This window comes from Acipenser ruthenus, chromosome 2 (genome assembly GCF_902713425.1).
Source record: "Acipenser ruthenus chromosome 2, fAciRut3.2 maternal haplotype, whole genome shotgun sequence".
Lineage (NCBI taxonomy): Eukaryota > Metazoa > Chordata > Actinopteri > Acipenseriformes > Acipenseridae > Acipenser > Acipenser ruthenus.
In genome coordinates this window covers 110,301,315-110,320,925 of record NC_081190.1, presented here as the reverse complement: position 1 = coordinate 110,320,925, position 19,611 = coordinate 110,301,315, and the positions used below count along the sequence as shown (strand labels likewise).

The window sequence follows — 19,611 nt, the reverse complement described above, 5'->3', positions numbered from 1 at the left end:
ACAGATCCACAAATGTGAACATGTCGCACACATTTCTTAGTTCAGTAAATCCAAAAGTTACACATTTTAAAAGCATTTGCTCCAGTTAATTAAGAAGTAAATGCCATGTTTATGATACCAAATGAGAAACAAACATTATATCTCTGCCTAACACTTTATTCTCTTTGTATAGTTGATTATGCCTCTCAGGGTTTTGTATTTGTTCTTTCTAACATATGTTAGTGATTTGTTTTAAACACTATAAGGAATGTAAAGTATGATGCAATAGTGATCATGATTGCACACTTTAATAATTAATTTTGTATCTCTGTAGTTTTATCATACTGTAGGAAAAAACCTAGCACCTTAAAACCACCGAGATAGAGGAACAGAGGGACAGAGAACAGCTTACTCGCGTGTCAAAGAAGCATGAACAGCACCATCATATGGCAAAACATTAGACATACACCCCATTTCATTCACTGAATTCAAAGGACCTTAGCCTGCAACTTTTAAAGTGTCAAGATCTATCACAGCATAATACATTTAAGTGACAAAATGAAACACATGTGAGACTAAAGGGAACTTCATATAAAAGGGTGTTTATGTAGTCTTAAGTATATTTTCAAGTAATACAATCAATTGAATCAATTGAAAGATCAAGAAACAACTGTATTTCCACCAAAATCCCCCAAGAGGAAAAGGCACCTAAATAATCTGTTTCTTTTTTTTTGTAACATGAAAATTAAGGTTCAGGGTTTGTGAATTAACTTTCACAATATGACTCCTTAGTAGTACGGTTGCCAACTTTCCATTTTTCCAAAACCAAGAATGCGAGCGAAGTGGTCCGGTCCAAAGCCACACTGGAGTGGCTTAAAAACAAAAAGGCCAATGTCCTGGAGTGGCCCAGTCAAAGCCCGGACATCAATCCAATTGAGAATATGTGGAAAGAGTTGAAAATTGCTGTTCACCAAAGGTCCCCATCCAACTTGATGGAGCTTGATCAATTTTGCAAAGAAGAATAGGCAAAAATTGCAGTGTCCAGATGTGCAAAGCTGGTAGAGACTTATCCAAATAGACTCATGGCTGTAATTGCTGCCAAAGGTGCCTCTACCAAATATTGACTCACGGGGGTGAATACTTATGCACTCAATTATTTTCTGTTTTGTATTTGTTATTAATTTAGAACAATTTGTAGATTTTATTTTTCACTTTGACATTATGGACTTTTTTGTGTTGATCAGGGGCAAAAACTCCAAATTAAATCCATTTTGATTCCATGTTGTAACACAATAAAATGTGGAAAAGTCCAAGGGGGGTGAATACTTTTGAGAGCCACTGTATATATTTATAATCCTGGGCTGGCAATGGAACGTGAAACAAGCAATGTGATTGGTTGAGGAATATTCCAGCTGTTTGTATATTGGATGGATACGGACAGTTGGAACCTCATCACGTTATTAGAAATCACTGAGCTGCCTCACAGAATTTAAAGTTGTACAGTGAAGCTTTAAAACTGAGTTACCAATTACCAGCAAACAAATCCCAAAAGTAGTAAGTAGACATGCCAATTTGGATGAAGAACAATGAAATTAACTAGAAGATAGCAAAACAGAAAAAAATACAACAAAATGCTGTCTTTATACTCACTCAACCCAATTTTATGTACATCACAAGGAGTTAAGGTCACTACACCTCCTTAAATACCACAGACCTGATGTCAACTATGTCTACCTCCTGCAAATAACAGCACATACTGTACAATCTGCAACTCCTAGCAAATTAATTTCATTAATCTTTCCCACTTAATTTGGTTTTAGCATCATGAAAAGCAGACAGCAGTGCTACCTCTTCACAACGTTGGTGACAGGTTACTGCCATGCAATTAGCTTTTAATATCCCTTTAACTACTTTGTAAGCAATAAAGTAGCATACTGTAACAGTACAATTACCCACTAAAAGGTATAAAATATCTCCACAGAGCACTGGAACGCTGGATTTGCCTAGTTTCATTTTTTATTAACTGTCATTTTACCAGTAGACAAAAAACAAAAGAAAAAGAGACTTGCAAACACTTTTTTAATAGCTGTTGGTTGTGTAAAAGTCCCCTTTGAGTGATTTATTGGCTATTGTGTGTGTAAGAAATCTATCAGTAAGAAATACCACATTGAAGAAATGTGGCGTTTTTTTATAGAGTGTTGCAGGGGGGCAGATCATTGGTTATACCCTGGTGTACTGTAAATAAGACATGACTCTTAGAGCTACATTAGGCCACAGGGGTTCTTTTTGAAAAGCCAGCAGAATATGAAGCTGTTGGAGTATACTGTTCGGCATAAGCTAGACTTTACAATGTATCTTATGTTCACAGTTGATAACAGTGAAGTTTGTACTGGGGGTTAGAGTGCAGTACTGCAGATGTGAGATGATTCTATTATTCTACAGGGTTTTCAGGTTAGGGTATGCTTTGAAGTTGCCTCATGTTTTTACAAAACACCCAAAAAAGAAAAAAAGCAGGTCTAGTCCATGAACTATTTCAATTTCAAGTTAGAATACGTGTAGCTTTATAAAATAATAATAATAATAATTATAAGGCAACACTGTTTTAAATTAACAGAAATATGTACAACTATACACAGAATGAATAAAATGACTTAGAACAAACACATACTTATAACTACAGTATTATTTAAACTTATTTAAAAATATAACTTCCTTTATACCTTTGAGAACATCACAGATGATGAAAGCAAAATGATAATTTTATCAGACATTAAAATCTGTTCAGGCACAGCCCATAACGGACTATTCCTTTATGATAATATTTAAGGGCAGAAGTAGGTTTCTTTTTCAATAAAATGCATTTGGTGTAAAGCACAGAAACACAGCACTTAGAATTAGGAATTGGGGAGCATGGAATAATGTTTGGTTTAGACCTGTTTTGTGTGCCACTGACTTTGTAGTCTCAGATTCAGTATTATCAGTATCAAACTAAACCATGACTTGCCAATATAATTTTCAGTGGGATTCTGAATCGGATCATAGTTGATGTTGCTTGCATGTATTGGTAATCAATAAATAAGTACAAATGACAGATGTTCTGTGTTTACTATATCAAAAGCAGAAAGACTGATTAACAGATTTGTGGTAACACCATCTTCTCATAGCTTTGTTATAATTGGTCTCACTCCCCTTCATAACAGAAATTGCAAAGATTTATTTAGCTGGATGGTATTTAAGGGATGTGGTAGGTAAGGGAGAGAGCAAGGTAACAACATCAACAGTAACTTTTAAAATTTAAGACATGAGTATTTCACAATAACAATATTATCTTTTTCAAATGTTAATAATTAAACATAATATTAAACATTTTATTTTATTTTATTTGTAATAAAACAAGAAAAGCTGTCCTCCCTCACGTTTACAAAACTGGAAGATTATTTTCCTCTCACACTGGAAGCTGATATTTTTACTGCCATACTGGTGTATTAAGGCCGTGAATTGACTTTTCATTGTCAGTTTTCGGCCTAGTGTAGTAAACCAGAACATAATAACTGAAAAACTAAACAACTTATTCTAGTTTATATTTAAGAACCTCAATTAATATTACCATCACCTGTCTCTTTATCCTACTACTCCCCCATACCTACTGTGTACCAAAGCCCAGCAAATCTATTTCATATTTCATGAAATATTTTCTGCTCAATGACCCATAGTACACTAAAAAAATATTTAATTTTACAGTGATTTCTTTTTATTGCTTTAATTTTATTCTGATGCAAATGTAAGCTCCTTAATGAATAAAGAATCTCAGCTGCTGCTCATGTGCCAATATCAACAGATAATCATTCTGGAAGAGGAACATTCTAATCTTTGTTAACCTTCAAGAAACCCCATTCATGGGAAGGAGTGTTTTTGCAGATGGTCATCCATCTTTCTGCAAAATTACGCTCCACCTGTTGTTAAATTCGGTTTAGCAACATGATTACCACAGACAACCCCAATAAAATATCCTTAATACTGTACCTCTTCACTAAATGACACTGGCTCTTACTTGTATACTGATCTAGCCTGTGTTGCAAATGTCTATGACAGGCAACTAAAACAGAAGAGCAGATAATGGATTCATGTGAAAGCACCTTAACAGAGTAAAAAAAAAAAAAACAGAAAGAAAAGTCAAACATATTTGAGCAATTGTAATAAGATACACGCTGATTCTGAGTGCAAACATCATACAAAGTTCAGGTAATCTGAACACAGTACAGGTCTGTATAAGGCATAACTGAGTAAAAACTATTTTTAAGATTGCCATACCATTCAACTTCCATTTCACTTATTTATTGTAAAAGTTAAGTTCCAGTAAATACAATATTTGAAGTAAAAGTTCATTTCAGAAAACTGTCAAAAGAGCAAAGACACCATAAAGTAAAGCACAGGGATAGGCAATGAGAAGCTGCTGTCCATCCATAGCTAATGTGGAGATGAAGATTTTTGAAGCTGACAGGCTGCACCATCCAATTATTATGAGTGCCAGAATAGTCCCAATGATACCTCTGTAATAAAATAAAACACAAGAGTTAATTGTTCTACAAGTATACTGTATTTGTTTCCTGCCATAAAATATTTATTCCATATATTCCATTCGCCCTGCACAGTTTTTATGTGCTACACAGTGACAGATTATATATATATATAGTATATAAATATATATATATATATATATATATATATATATATATATATATATATATATACAGTATATATATATATATATATATATATATATATATATATATATATATATATATATATATATATATATATATATATATATATAAAACAGTTCAAAAGATGAATCTCAAGGCCATTCATTTTTTTAAATGTACAATAATGTCTGACTATTTGTTTAGTAAAAAACAAATACTTCAGTGAATTCATTTCATAATTCCAAGGCTGCCTTGCTGGAGTGTTGGTAACATTATCACCTAGTCAGACTCTTTCATAGAAATGGAATAGCATTAAGCTTGAATAATAGAGAAGTCATAATGGGTCACATTTATCAAGGTCTTTACACCAAAATGCTTCTCGTAAAAATAAAACAAAACTGTTCCTAATACAAAACAAGTAACAAACAATCCTGAAGCTTAATTTAAGGGCTCAAATGTGATATCTAGCTACATTAACAGTTTGGTTGTCCTTCACAAAATAAGTACTGCATTGCATTTTAGTTCAGGTATCTTGATAGCGGTAAACACAGTATGTCTTTATATATTTATTTCCTTGTGGTTCTTTTTTCTTCTGTGTGCATGGATATTACTTCCAGCTCCTGGGGATCTCAGCAGGCAGTGAAAATCTGGGGATAACGGAATTCCTCGGAAATCCTGGAATTTGCAGGCTCCCGCGGAATTCGCAGTCTTTCACAGATTCGCCATATTCTGCAGCTACATCGTGAGCAGAATTATCATAAACAGACTGCCAAAGTGACCTAAAAATGTATAACTTAGTTGTCCACTTCTAGTTTTGTTAAATTAACAGAGGTTTGGTCTCCTTCAAAAAATAGGAATTAATTAAAAACTGGAGTTGCTCAGGCTTTGAAAATGTGACCCAATAAGAAGTCTCATGTGATGTGATGTTTTTGTTTGACAGATTTTACTGACATAAATGCTTGATATATTAAATTGGATGTACTTAACCCATACATTGTTTGATGTGCTTATGTTTACTTGATTTACATTTTTATAAGACATTATTAATACAAATACTAAACACCCCTCAGATATCTACTTCAAATGTCTGCAGTTTTTTGCATATTTTCCCACAGATTTGGACCGCCTCTAGTTATTAGGCATTACTGACCATTGTTTAGCAAGAACGTTTTTTCTGGCTTTTGACAAATAATTGACAGCGACTATTATTTCTGAATCTTAATAATCAAGTAAATGCAACACTGATTTTCATAGTCAGGAAAGCAAGACGATCAATGATCACCAATAAGATTTGTGACAGAACCCCCTACAGTGTTCGCAAGAAACACATGACATTACCATTGCTTTTTTCCAACACATTCTTGATTGTTTTGATTTTTGTTATCCATAGGTACCTCAACTAGGGAATTAGGCTTTCTCAGCTTTTACACAGGAACTCCGGAAAGATGTACATGTTTCTTCTAAACACTGCAGTGCATCCAGTTCATGCTCCCTTCTGCACCAGTACTGGTGCTCTGATTGAAACGAGTGGCGTATTGTTGTGAAGACTGAAAACCAGCACTGATATGGATACACTGCTTTTTTCCTCCTGAGTACATGTTGAGGAAAGTATGTATGGCACAGTTGATTTATGACATGATGTTGATTTAAATTTTCAATAGAGTTGGCAGTAAGTTTCAAAATATAACGCTGTGATACGGACAATACGAGACGCGTCAGAAGAACGTAATGTCTTTCTGTAGACTTTGCAGGGTGTTCTGTCACACTGTAAGTGGTTTCCAGATACAGGCTGAGCTCTGGAATACCTGGCATTTAAAGGGTCTAGTAAAAAACTGTTGTACAGTATTATCAAGAGGGTGTACTGTACTGTAATATGAATCGAGGTGTCACAAAAAATCAATACATTGGCAGTGGTAACACTATACAGATTCTTCTAATGCTTGCATATCTTTCTTGCAACCACATAGTAAATTTACAGTATGGTATAAAGAAAACCTTCCTTTTTAATGTTTAATGGCTTACTATATTGAATGAAAATGTTGCTAAAAGAAAAATAATTTATATTGTTCTACTTAAACACTTACAACTTTTGAAATGCTTCCTTGGTACCTCCAGTAACCTTTATTTGTCTACTTTAGGTATTACAGTGTAGGTTTTTCTACTTCTGTAATTTTGGTAGTCTGTGTATAGTTGAGTAAGCACATTAACTGCAGTGTAGTCATTTAAACAGTTATATTTAATTAATTATGTTTAGAGGTGCTGCATATATATTTGCATATTTGCCTTCATTTATTTCATCTAGAAACTGGCCAATACATTTGTTAATGTAGTCAATTAATATGTTACCATTCGGGCCTTATCTCTACAGATAACAGTTAAGTCAGCCAAGTTATTTTTTATTTCTTCGCTCTTTGAGTAATAAAACAAACTATAACGAATTTACACCCGCCACAGTTGAACAACAGTAATCACTGACTGTTTTATTAATACTTACTTCAGTGAGAAGAACACAGCACAGCTGGACAGAGTGACCATTGGAAGAAGGCAGTAACCGAGGACGCTGGCCACACAGCCACAAGAGACTTCTGACATGCTCATCAGGTTTAACAATGCGTGCATTGCAAAGCACCCAATAACGCTGATCCCATACACATAGCTGAAGTGAACTTTACCAGCCTACAATACAAAATAAATATCACACTGTTAATGAAAGTAACATGATGGGGAAGGAGTCTTTTAAAAAGTGTAATGACAGCCTTGTACATTGCCTTGTAGACAACTGAATTCTATGATTCTCTCGGTCAAGCTTGATAATGAGCAAACCCTTTTGTAATTAGAAGGTCAAACATCAGTGCACCACAGATGTGTTGTTATATTCTGATTCTCAATACAGTTACATGAGATGCTTTTCTCCATTGCCACATTGTAGCTCATAGTAATGATACCAATAAATCATACACCACATATCTACTAGAATTACTGTTTTCCAAACTTTCAATTAGAGATGCCATTCCCCTCCCAGAGGGAAAAAGAAGAATCATTTTTAGCTCTGTATTCCCACTTTTGATGCAGAGCTAGTTTTTGAAGTGAGAGTGAAAATCAAGTAAAAAAAAGAATAAGCTGCATACATCAAGTGAATCCTTTATCTAAAATAAAGGTTACAGTTTCTGAATTATTTATGCATTCAAGGAGATACTTCCTTCTCTTTTCTGTAAGATTAAGTTCTTGAAGCACTGTTACAGGAGACAGGAGTCTCACATTGCCAAGGATAAATATCAAGGGCCCTCCCTGAAGCAATTTCTGAGTGGAATACCACAACAGCAATGGTATAAAACTGACAAGCAACACTTTGCAGGAATAAGCAGTTCAATTATTGTAGTTTCTTGCAGGTTTTATACCATTCAAATTATTGTATTCCAACTTTGCAAAAGTGAAGCAAAATTTCATATAAAGAAAGAGAACAACATTTTCCCATTTCTGTTGAAATGATTCAAAGCATGCAGGTACATGTGAAGGTAATGATTTATTCAAACTGTTTGGCATCCAGGAGGATAAAACTACAATCAGTTTTGATTATTTGCTGGGTCTTTTGCTGGGGAAAAATGCACTATTTCTAATTCAAATTATAAAATGGTCTGTAACAGGGCGAGGAGCCCTGTATGTATTTATTTGTTTATTTTTAGAATGGGGTCTCCCCCTCCGCTCCTGTGCAGATTATTGTTTTGTGTTTGTTTGTTTTGTGATTTATTTGTATTCATGGCGGCGAGGCGCCGTGTGGTGTTGTATTTATTTAGAAGTGTATTTATGGGGGCTCCCGAGTGGCGCATCCAGTAAAAGCACTTGCGTAGAGTGCAGGGTGCGCCCTATAGTCTGGACGTCGCGAGTTCGAGTCCAGGCTATTCCTTTGCCGACCGAGGACGAGAGCTCCCAGGGGGCGGCCCTCAATTGGCCGAGCGCCGCCCGGGTGGAGGGAGGGTTAAGTCAGCCAGGGTGTCCTCAGCTCACCGCGCACCAGCGACCCCTGTAGTCTGGCCGGGCGCCTGCGGGCTTGCCTGTAAGCTGCCCGAGAGCTGCGTTGTCCTCCGACGCTGTAGCTCTTGGGTGGCTGCATGGTGAGTCCACAGTGTGAAAAAAAAGCGGTCGGCACACGCTTCGGAGGACAACGTGTGTTCATCTTCGCCCTCCCGAGTCAGCGCAGGGGTGTTAGCGGTGAGCTGAGCATAATAAAATAATTGGCCATTCCAAATTGGGAGAAAATAATAAAAAAATAATTGGCAACGACTAAATTTATTAAAAAAAAAAAAAAAAAAAAAGTGTATTTATTTATGTGATGGCGAAGCGCCATGGGTTTTGTTATTGTTTTATTTAAAATGTGTTCTGGCAGAGGCGAGAGTGGGTACTTGTCCTCTGCCAGGAATAATTAGAAAACCTGTGCAGAATGTGACCGGGGGATTATTAAACAATTGATAGGTAGTTAATCCCTCGGTCACTAATATAAAAGCCTGCAGCTCTCGGCACTCGTGGTGGGTGTATGAGGAGTGAGAGCGGAGAGAGCGAGGAGAGAGAAAACTAAACTTAAGTATACAGGAACAGTGACAGCGACTGCCCAGCCTGACCTGTATGGTTTATTTTGTGTTCGTGATTTGTTTTATTTAGACCTTTTATTTTTGCTCTGTGAGCAAGTCTTTTTGTGTTTGAACTTTGTATTTATTTTTGTTATTTAAAAATAAAACAGCGCACGTCGCCTTTAACTGCAGTACTGCTTGGTGTCAGTGTTTACCTTCCTGCTTCTGACCTGACGTCACCGCCCAGCCACCCTGTCACATGGTCTAAAAGAAATTTACAGGCTCAAAGAATGGCAAGTTGTTCAGTGTTAAAAGTGTGTGAAAAGTTTAGAAGTGTAGTACGCTACTCTCTACAAACATGATAAGCCTAGTTGATACTAATATGTTTTAAATACCTAAATAAGTCAAGCTCTACATACAGTAAACAACTGAGATCTGGAGCCTGTTTCACAAAAGCCCTGCGATTGCGATGTGCTTGCGATGAGGTTGTGAGGATGCAGAGGGTCGGCGCTGCGTGTTTCATAAAGCAGTTCGCAAGTGCCGTCGCTTACGATCTTTGCGATCTGCGATGAGTGAAATCACTAACTCGGTAATCCATTTTAAGGCACAGTGACCAATTAGGTAAATACACAGCAGGGTTGCAAAGGAGAGCAAGTTTTTTTAAAGAAAAAAAGATACAATTATTGAAATGGCTGGTCAAGACAAATAAGTTCTATTCGGCAAGTTTTCTGGAAGTTTAAATCACAAAGAAAAAAAAAAAGTTGCAGATGATCACTGCTGCAGTAAACCCTGTTGGGAAGCAGCAAAGAACAGTAGCCGAAATAAGAAAGAAATGGATAGATCTAGTGAGCAGAACGAAATTAAAAAAAGGGTGAGGAAAAGGCTTTAATGTTGATTGATATGAACCAAAATACCTCCCTGTCGACAGAGATTTGGAGCTGTGTAGAAGTGACAGGCTGCACTTTTAAGTTCTATACATGTTAGCCTTTATGTGTAATTCGGGGGACGCCGTAGAGGGTCGCCTCTCACTGCGTTTCCCTGTTTACCTCATTTCTCTATGCAGTCCACTCTAGCTTTCCTCAGCCGCACTCCTCAATCGGACGATCCAGAGGAATTCCAGCCCGGGCAGCCACGCCGTTTTGTGAATGCCCCCCTCCGGGGTGGTCTAACCCCGCTCCAGGCCTCCCCCCTGCTATCTTCCCAGCTCATTGGTGCACCATCTAGGCCAAAGCAGACACCCTCTCAGCCGAGGCCCAAAACACAATTGTTCAAGGATTGGCCTTTTCCTAAGCTTCTGAGGGCCTTGTTCAATAGGGGTATTCAGATTCCTCTAGGAGTGGAGCGCAAAGAGCTCTTTAAGCTATACTGCCACACCAGTTCCTGTCTTCCCTGCTAAACGGAAGCGCAGAGCAACCCAATCCCATCGTCCAGGCCCATCCGCCTCAGCCTCGAGCTCATTCCTCCTGACCAGCTCCTCGACTCTCCAGGCCCAGCTACCAGGTCCAGGCAGCCACTATCTGCAGCAGCTGTGGTTTCTCTGATCCAGAGGCCTCATCCTCCACAGTCACCAGCCTCTGACTTAGACAGCATCTGTCGGGGGATGCTTCAAGATATGAAGGCCCTCCTGCAGCCGGTTTCTGAATCCATAGCAGCCATGGAAGCTCTGTGCCTAGTCGTCTTCTTTGGGTTCCTGCGCTGCTCCGAGTTTTCAGTCCCTTCAATCTCCAGCTTTCCAGCCATCGGCCCGCGACGCTCCGACCTCACTCAAGTCCTCGGAAATCACTTTGTCCTATTCATCAGGACTTCAAAAACAGACCAGTTACATCAGTGCGTACAGTTCTCAAAAAAATGACTCTCTTCTCTGTCCCAGCTCTGCCCTAACCAAGTAACTCGCCACCAGGAACTCGTGTCTCCCTTCAGATCCTCTCTTCTTCGACTCGTCATTACAAGAACCGTCATTACAAGAACCGTCATTACAAGACATTGATTTGCTTCCCATCTCAACACCCTTCTGTCCTGGTCCGGGCTCTCCCCTCAGTTTTATTCTCCCCACTCATTCCGGATCGGAGCAGCCACTTCTGCAGCACTCGCCGGAATCAACCAGCACCTGATTAAAACCTTGGGGCTCTGGTCCTCTTCAGCAGTGGAGGCATATATCAGGTCATCTCCCATGGACGTTGCAGCAGCTCACCAGTCCCTCGTTAGTATGCCCGGAGTGGGAGCACCCTCTCCGCCAGGTCCACCAGAGGTTTCCTCCCAATGGGGGGGGGTTCTTCTCCACAGCGCGGATAGCCTTCAATCCATAGCTCATCATACTAACCTCTCTTTGTTTTGTTTTGTTTCTCTTTCTAGCCTTTTCTATCATCTATGTGTGCAGCTCTGCAGTCTCGTTCCTATCTATATGGTGTGGTTCTGCGGGGAGCCGGAGGTCCTTCTTTTGGGGGTAAAGTGAGTCTCACTCCCCCGAATGACCGGGTCGGACTCCTGCCCAAGTCCCTGTCGTCCCCAGTGGTTCCTCGCTGGTCAGAGGGGACCCCCGACCACATCTATACTTTCGCAGCTTATGCACTAGCCTCATGGAGGCCACAACCTGCTATCACTCTCCCTAGTATCTTTTCTAGGTCCGAGTACCCCATATGATTTATGTATTTATTTGTTTGTTTATTGTCATCACAGTTTAGTAAAATAGTAGAGAATACGAGCGAATTGATTTGTCTTTTCCAAAATGAGCCCGTCCTAAAAAAGTGGCTGCCCACCCACAGCGTTCATGCTGCCGCCAGGCCTGATAGGGAATTGGACATGCTGTAGGAGCGTCATATCCACGGCGCGTTACAACCAAGAGCCTTATAGTGAGGGACCACTGCGCGCACACACACACACACACACACATACATATATAAAAAATATATATATATATTATATAATATTATTATATATATTGTAAAAGAATCGCCCCTCTCCGCGGTTCGTTGCCCCTTTAAAAACACCGACCCAACACACAGAAATGGATTATTGAAAGCGCAGCTGCGCTATTTTTAATGAAAACACACAAAAACAAAAATAACAAAACAAACACCTAGCTCTCTTATGAGCACTAACTAAACAAAACCGGAACCTAAACTAAAGACAGGACAGCTAAGCTGTTTACCTGTACAAAAACAAACAGAACAGCACACACAAAAAAGGCTTCACACTACCTTTTCTTTTAATTACGGCTGTACCCACACACCAGCACAGTCGGGCTTCTACCCTCTTCAGCAGCCGCCAAGAGCAGACTGACTGCTCTCCTTATAAACCCTGCACCTGGCTCTAATTTTCAATAATAGCCAGGTGCAGGTAATAATTAACAATCAAACAATTAACAAAACAATTAAACAATTAAACAATACAAACCCAAAATATGCCTATGCACATGTTTTCCTGCAGGGGGAATTTAACCCCCTCCCTGCTGTGTTACAATATATTATATATATATATATATATATATATATATATATATATATATATATATATATATTGTTTTATTTTATTTTTTTATGTATTTATATACTGTATGCATAGTTTATGTTTATGCATATATATGTATGTATGTGTGTGTGCGTATATATATGTATATATATATTTATATTATTTATTTACACTCTTTTTAATTTATTTATTCATTTTTTATTTTGTATATTTTTTCACTATTATTTCCCTATATTAGTACTTATTTACTGTTATTCTCATAATTTATTGACTTATTCTGTCTGTTATTGTCATTGTTTATTATGCAGCCATTCCTCTTTTTTTTCAACACAGCTTTTGTCCTTGCATTATAATTGTAGTGATTCAAAATGGGATTAAAAATGTTCTGATGCCACCTCTTGAATGTAAACATCAATCTCTCTTTCCTACTTTCGCCTGAAGAAGAGACCTTTGAGGTCTTGAAAGCTTGTGATTAAAAATTGTTTAGTTAGTCCTGCACACAATTAAACAGTGTAAAATAAATTAAAATGGTATTTTGACTCAAAAAAGAAAAACCTGTATGATGTATGAACCCACCAGCAGCAGAGTAGCTCCAAGTGCCAAACAAAACACGACCGGTCCTGTAAGATCTGTTTCATTCATGATGCTGCCATCTACTGGTTTGAATGGGTTTAACACTGTTAATGTTTTTTGACAGATATGATCAAAGTTGATACCCAACTCTGCAAAAAAGAAAAAGGATTTTACAAAACAAATAATGATTAACAAGTAGAGCCATTTCAATGCTGAGCTAAGACACACACATATTGACCACACTGCAGAAGACATCACAATGTATGGGATGAATCAAAAGAATGAAGCAAAAAGAATGCAAATTCATTTTCAAATTAGGCACTTTAGAACCTCTTGGAATGCATATTCTATTCTGAAGACATCATGCCATCACCATCACTTGTTCCAGCTGAAGGACTTGTAGTCTGAAACATCCTGATATAATAGTTTTTTTTTTTTTTATCAATTACCTACATTACCTTTTTCACCTTTGCACCTTTTGGTATACAGCAATTTTTCCTTTTTCACATTTTAAATTAGATTAACAAGCAGTATCATGGTCATACCACTGTGATAACAGTGGTATGTCAATATTTGAAAATGTTGCCATCATGGTTCATCAAGAACATTAGAAAGTTTACAAACGAGAGGAGGCCATTCGGCCCATCTTGCTCGTTTGGTTGTTAGTAGCTTATTGATCCCAGAATCTCATCAAGCAGCTTCTTGAAGGATCCCAGGGTGTCAATAGGTTTATAACATTGTAGCTGTTCGTGTGTTATTGCATGGTAATTACAGTGCCATTGCATTGTTGTTGAAGATAATTTGGCAAACCACGTCATATTTACATTTCCACAGCACCTTCAGGTCCACAGTACCTTGTACTATAGAGGTTTCACTGTAATTACTTTTTGATCCCTTGATAGGGGAATTAATCATAATTTCCAATGACAGTGCAATGTTTTCAACACCTCTCTGTAAGTGAAGAACATACAGATTCTTTACCTTCCAGTAGCGGTGGTTCTGCATCAGAACTGTCCGTTCCTGTGTAAGATGAGCTGGAGGTGTGTGTGGGCTGGAAGATCTGTCCAGTATAAGCCTGCTCTGTGTAGGCCTGGCCCGGTGATGCATAAACTCCTGGATTTGCTGTACTGGTATCACTGTTCAGAGGGGATATATATATATATATATATATATATATATATATATATATATATATATATATATACACACACACACAGTGGAGTCAATTATCCTATCTTTAATCAACCTTACTGTCTAATCAACCGAACGCACCTGTAATCACGTGATGAATTACATGTGGTGTATTACGCACACAGCTTCTGCTGCTAAAACGGCTATGAGATTTTGTTGCCAAAAAATGGACCAGCAGACTGAGGCAAATTAAAGTTACAGAATTATTCAATTAACCAAAACCTTAGATGGAGCATTGTGTGCTTTACATCGTTGCAGTTAAGCAAACTAAAACAGTCTGTCCAATGTGACTGATATTAAAAAGTCTGCCTCAGAGATTTAAAAGTTTGCGGATGAGATCTATTGTTGCTCGAGACGAGTGCTTGAGCATTACAATTTCCGAGTACTCAAATCAAACGCCACTCTCCTCTACATACTGTACTAGTGTACATAAACCTCCCAAACATTGCCACAAAGCCTTTACTTTAGTGCAGTAGTTCCAACATACAAATAAAAACTGTACTAAACATAAACAGCCATTCGGTCCAAAAGCTTACAGAACAATTTCAAGTGAGAAAAGCCTTCCACCTATATGGAGGTGGAAGATTGGGGAATGGGGTCCACGAGTCTGTGGTAATTGCAACTGCTGCATTCACGATTAACACACTGTGTCCTCATAGGGGATAACATGATCACACCCCGTTCGGCCAAATCTATAGCAAAAAAATGCTTGTCATTAACGTTATTACCCCTCTGTGGAATTGCTACCATACCACGCCTAGTACTACATAAACACTCACAGTGCACCAATGAAGCTCCAGATTGACTGAGATAAAACCCGAAAATGAAATGGATGAAATCAGGTCATTCTGTATAGTTAGTAAATACAGTTCCTTATTTCCACATGAGCAGTAATATCGAGCCTGTGTACTTTGAGATATGCGCATACTAATTTATTCATTACCATGGTTTCAATGTGAACTTTCGGTATTATAAATTATATGCACTTTTTAGACATCAAAACAGTATAAAAACACCAAAACGCAAAACAGATCAAGTGGAAATTAAATGAATTACTTTCCGTTCTGCCTACTTTTCCTTGATGTATTTGTTTTGAAATATGCGCTATATCTAGCCTCAGACTCATGTATACGTAGCACGAATTCGTAGGTATATTTCAATGTAATATTGTGGCGGAGTATCCCGCCCCTATTTATTATTATTTGTATTTTTGTTTCCGGCGCGGATAAAAGCGTAGCGTCTTTTATTATTATATTTAAAAACCCCGTGAGGATGCATGGCTGATCAGCTACTGATTATTTAACTAGCTGACAGTCATGCATCCTTACCAAACGCGTGCAGACTCTGGCCGAGGGGTAATAAGATAATTAATATATAAACCTGCAGCTCTCTGCACTCAGGGAAGTGTAGAGAGGAGAGTACAGGAGAGCGGAGAGAGAGAGCGTGAGAGCATAAAAAAAATTAACAATTGCTATATTTCAAAAAATATACTTGTTTCTATTTGTTTGGCCATCGCGCCTTTTTGTTTTGTGTTTTGTTTAAATCTTTTGTTTCTGTTTATTTACTTAATAAATCCACGCTGAGTGCAATAGCATTCAGCTTCACCCGCCCATGCACTGTTTTGGTTTGAGTTACTTCCTGGTCCGTGACGTCATCAACCTCACCACTGCGAGCCAGACTGTCACAAATATTTTTCAAATATTTTTACAATTACATACTGTATTTCTTGTTTTAAATATATAGAGTGTTTTTAAAATGTTCCTACCTTTATTTCTTTTTTTAGTCACTTTTTAAAATCTCGAAACCGAATGATGCCATTTTAATTATTCAACAATTCACTCATAATCGCGCATAGCAGGCCTACAGCAGTGCTTCAGCAGGGGGCGGGAGGGTTTGAGTTGCTCCTCCAATTAAAACTGTACTGTGTGTGGTTATAGCAGATGGGAGTTTATAACGGAAACATGCCTCCTCTGAGGAGCCAGAACTGCTGTTAATATAGGAATGTTGAATCTAGGATTTTGGTTAAATTGTAATTTTTTCTTGACGATATTTTTGTTAAATGAAATCCTCCTAGGTGAGGTGGATGCTGTGCTAACAAGGGACGAGCCTTGATTTGACGAATGGCCTCTTCTCGTGCCCAAGCGTTTCTTATCGTGCCCTAACTTTTCTTATGTTCTTTTGTTCTAATAATACATTCATTAATTGTCATTTTTAATTTCAGTAGGGATGTTTCCTACACACTAATCATATCACTAATCGCTAATCACTAGTCTTACACGAAATGAAATTTATAATTAAAGTTCGGGATGAGGGTCAGACACCAATCTCCGCATCACCAAATTGAATCATTCAATTTACACATTAGCTAATTTAAATTGTTAGCACTATAAATACCCTCTTCACTTATCTCTCAGTTGCGTTTTGATTTCATCGTAACCCACCACCTCCCCATCTCCACCTTTCTTAATAACAGTTTTTATGTTTTATCAGTGGGGGTCTCAGCCTCGTCCAGTCGGCCAGGCAGCGAACCCTCAAACCAAGTTAGGTTTGATGCCAAATGAATGTGTATATACAGCATACTTTTCTGTAAAATCGCATACTCCGCATTCTCTACAATAAATATTTGTACTAAAACATTTTGTGATTGGTGTTTGTCCCGAACTACTGAAATGTATTTAACGAGAAAATCGCCTGATGGTATTTATTTTAAACATGGTAAAATATAGCGACTACTACACAATTGTAATATGACCACTGAAATAGACTAGACTTGCTAGACAGATCATGGATAAGTAAATACGTCCCTGTGACAAGGACATACTGCACTAAAATGAACAAATATACTTGCATCCAGTATGAAGCACAATAATAAACAGTAAAACCTAGCAATGTAATGAATATGACAATAGCTTACATGTTTTCATAGGGATGGCTTGGGGTCTGGCAGTTATCGGGTTCATGTCCTCGTTCACCAATGTTAAAACCTGACTGGTAAAAGTCTTGATCAAACTGTGGAAAACCTGCCATTCTGAAAACAGGTATTGATTAAATGCAAAGCATAAAAAATAACAAATAAAAAAAGTTAAACCCAACAGAGCAACCAGCATTTTATTTATTATTACTTGACATGCTGTATACACACAATGTAAATGCAAGTGAGTTATTTAATGCAGTGTAAAGAGGTACTTGGAGCCCTCTGTTGGTGAAATAGTGTACTGTGCTCAGACAGGGATATCACTTTTCTGTAGCCTCTGTGGGGAGACATGGGCATTGTGGACTAAAGTGATTTTTTATTTTACATTGGTGTCAGTTATCAGTTCTCCAGATGTAAGGCTCAGTCCTGCTATATGTTGGGTGTGCTTTCTGCTGCTGTAGGTGGTCACATTACCCAGGAAGAGTATAATATATGGATTCATAATGCAGATGTATTATAGCGTACAGTTAAAAATCATAAGGAATTTCAATGTATAATGCAGCATACTGTATAAAATGAATTTGTCTCGTGAAATTTGACCATATCTGTATTAAAGTGCATTTCGTGCCAATGATCATTGCATGCCATTAGCGTCACAGGTCTCTCAAATGTGCCATTTTGATATAAACATAGCACAATGTATTTTCATTTTATAACAAACACAGCTGAAACATTTTTTTTTTCTGTTTGTGCTTGTTTTTTTTTTCATTCAGATGTAAAGACCCAGTCTTATAGTTTAACTTTTATAATGTTGTACATGCATTATTTTCAATTATAATCAATGTTACCTTACCTTATAAAAAAGAAGAAAAAAAAAAGAAAAGTGAAATATTTCATTTCTTGCTGCCACAATATACAGAAAGATATTTTTAGGGACATTTTTCAGAGTTGGCTGATATTTTTCTATTACATTGATGTCACCGTAGCCCAAAGAATGAATGAATGAATCAATAAATCATGTATATGTAAAATGCCTATTCTATTTTGTTTATACAATTACCCTTGTAGGAAGCATTTAACAAAGTACCATTAAAAATACAATTAAAAAAATGACAGGCCATTTTGTCTTTTATTCATTGAGCCTGGAACCACAGATTGTAAATGCAGAAACATTTGATTTTGTGTAGGCCTAGTCTACATCTTAAAATACATTTTAAGATTTCCAATTTGTAGAAGTTAGTAAAATATAAAGAATATTATATATATATATATATATATATATATATATATATATATATATATATATATATATATATATACAGCAATTCAGATTCATTACATAAACTTTCCTGTTACTGTTATTTATAAAAACAGATGCACATACAGTAGTCAATAAACACCATATGATAACAACAAAAACAAGGTTCAATCAGATGTCATTAGTCATTATTTAAGTCATTATTTAAGTATATAAATTGTTTCCATACCTTCATAAGGATATAGGGGTCGATTATTAGAGTTTGTTCAGCTGAAGTGGTGCTGTATTTAAGCCACGATAGTATGTGTTAGCAGTGAGACCGTGTGCTATTTATAGAGTTCTAATTTTGCTCTGAGCACAGATGCCAATAACCACCATCACTCCACATCACTCCATATTACATTTCAATAGACCTGATCGCAGGACTCCCAGCTTTTCTGGGACACCAGCTGCCGTGTCATAACATAACAAATGGTATTATTTACAATTAAATAATCCTGATTCATATTATTTTAATTCTTATTTGGTGATTATGTTGGAATTCTGACTTCAACTGTAATCATTCTAGGCCTCAGGATATGTTTACTGTGTTCTCTTCTCCATTCATTTCCAGCAGTGTACGGTCCATAATCCCACCCTGACACCAATTTAGTGTTGCATGGAAATGAAGGAGGCTCACACAGGATTACCAGGTTTATTGAGCCTGGACCCTACAGCCACTAAGTGCAGTCTCTGGTCTTTTCTAGTCCCGCTTCTCTCTTGCTCTTTCCCATGGTTTCTTCTGCTCTCTGTTTCTCTCTCTCCCCAGCTCAGCAGCACAGCAGTCCGCTACTTATTTCTGTGTCCACTGCATGCCCCGATGCACCAGCCACCAATCCCGAGCAGCAAGCCGAGACCCTGATTGGTGGCGATTCTCCCGTCTCTTACATCCCTGAACACCTGCTGCACTGAACTGTTGAC

At 37.6% G+C, this 19,611-nt stretch overlaps 1 protein-coding gene across 1 annotated transcript; it reads right to left on the bottom strand.

Annotated features, from left to right (window-relative positions):
* Positions 1 to 3,338: 3,338 nt before the first annotated feature.
* On the bottom strand, positions 3,339 to 19,428 carry LOC117409686 (protein YIPF7-like). The gene is made up of 6 exons (XM_034016009.3): positions 18,881 to 19,428; positions 17,394 to 17,507; positions 14,270 to 14,424; positions 13,292 to 13,437; positions 7,177 to 7,358; positions 3,339 to 4,529 (listed from the first exon to the last, which is right to left on the bottom strand). Exons 2-6 carry the CDS (start codon positions 17,504 to 17,506, stop codon positions 4,367 to 4,369), a joined length of 759 nt encoding a protein of 252 aa, XP_033871900.3. The 5' UTR covers position 17,507; positions 18,881 to 19,428; the 3' UTR covers positions 3,339 to 4,366.
* Positions 19,429 to 19,611: the final 183 nt, after the last annotated feature.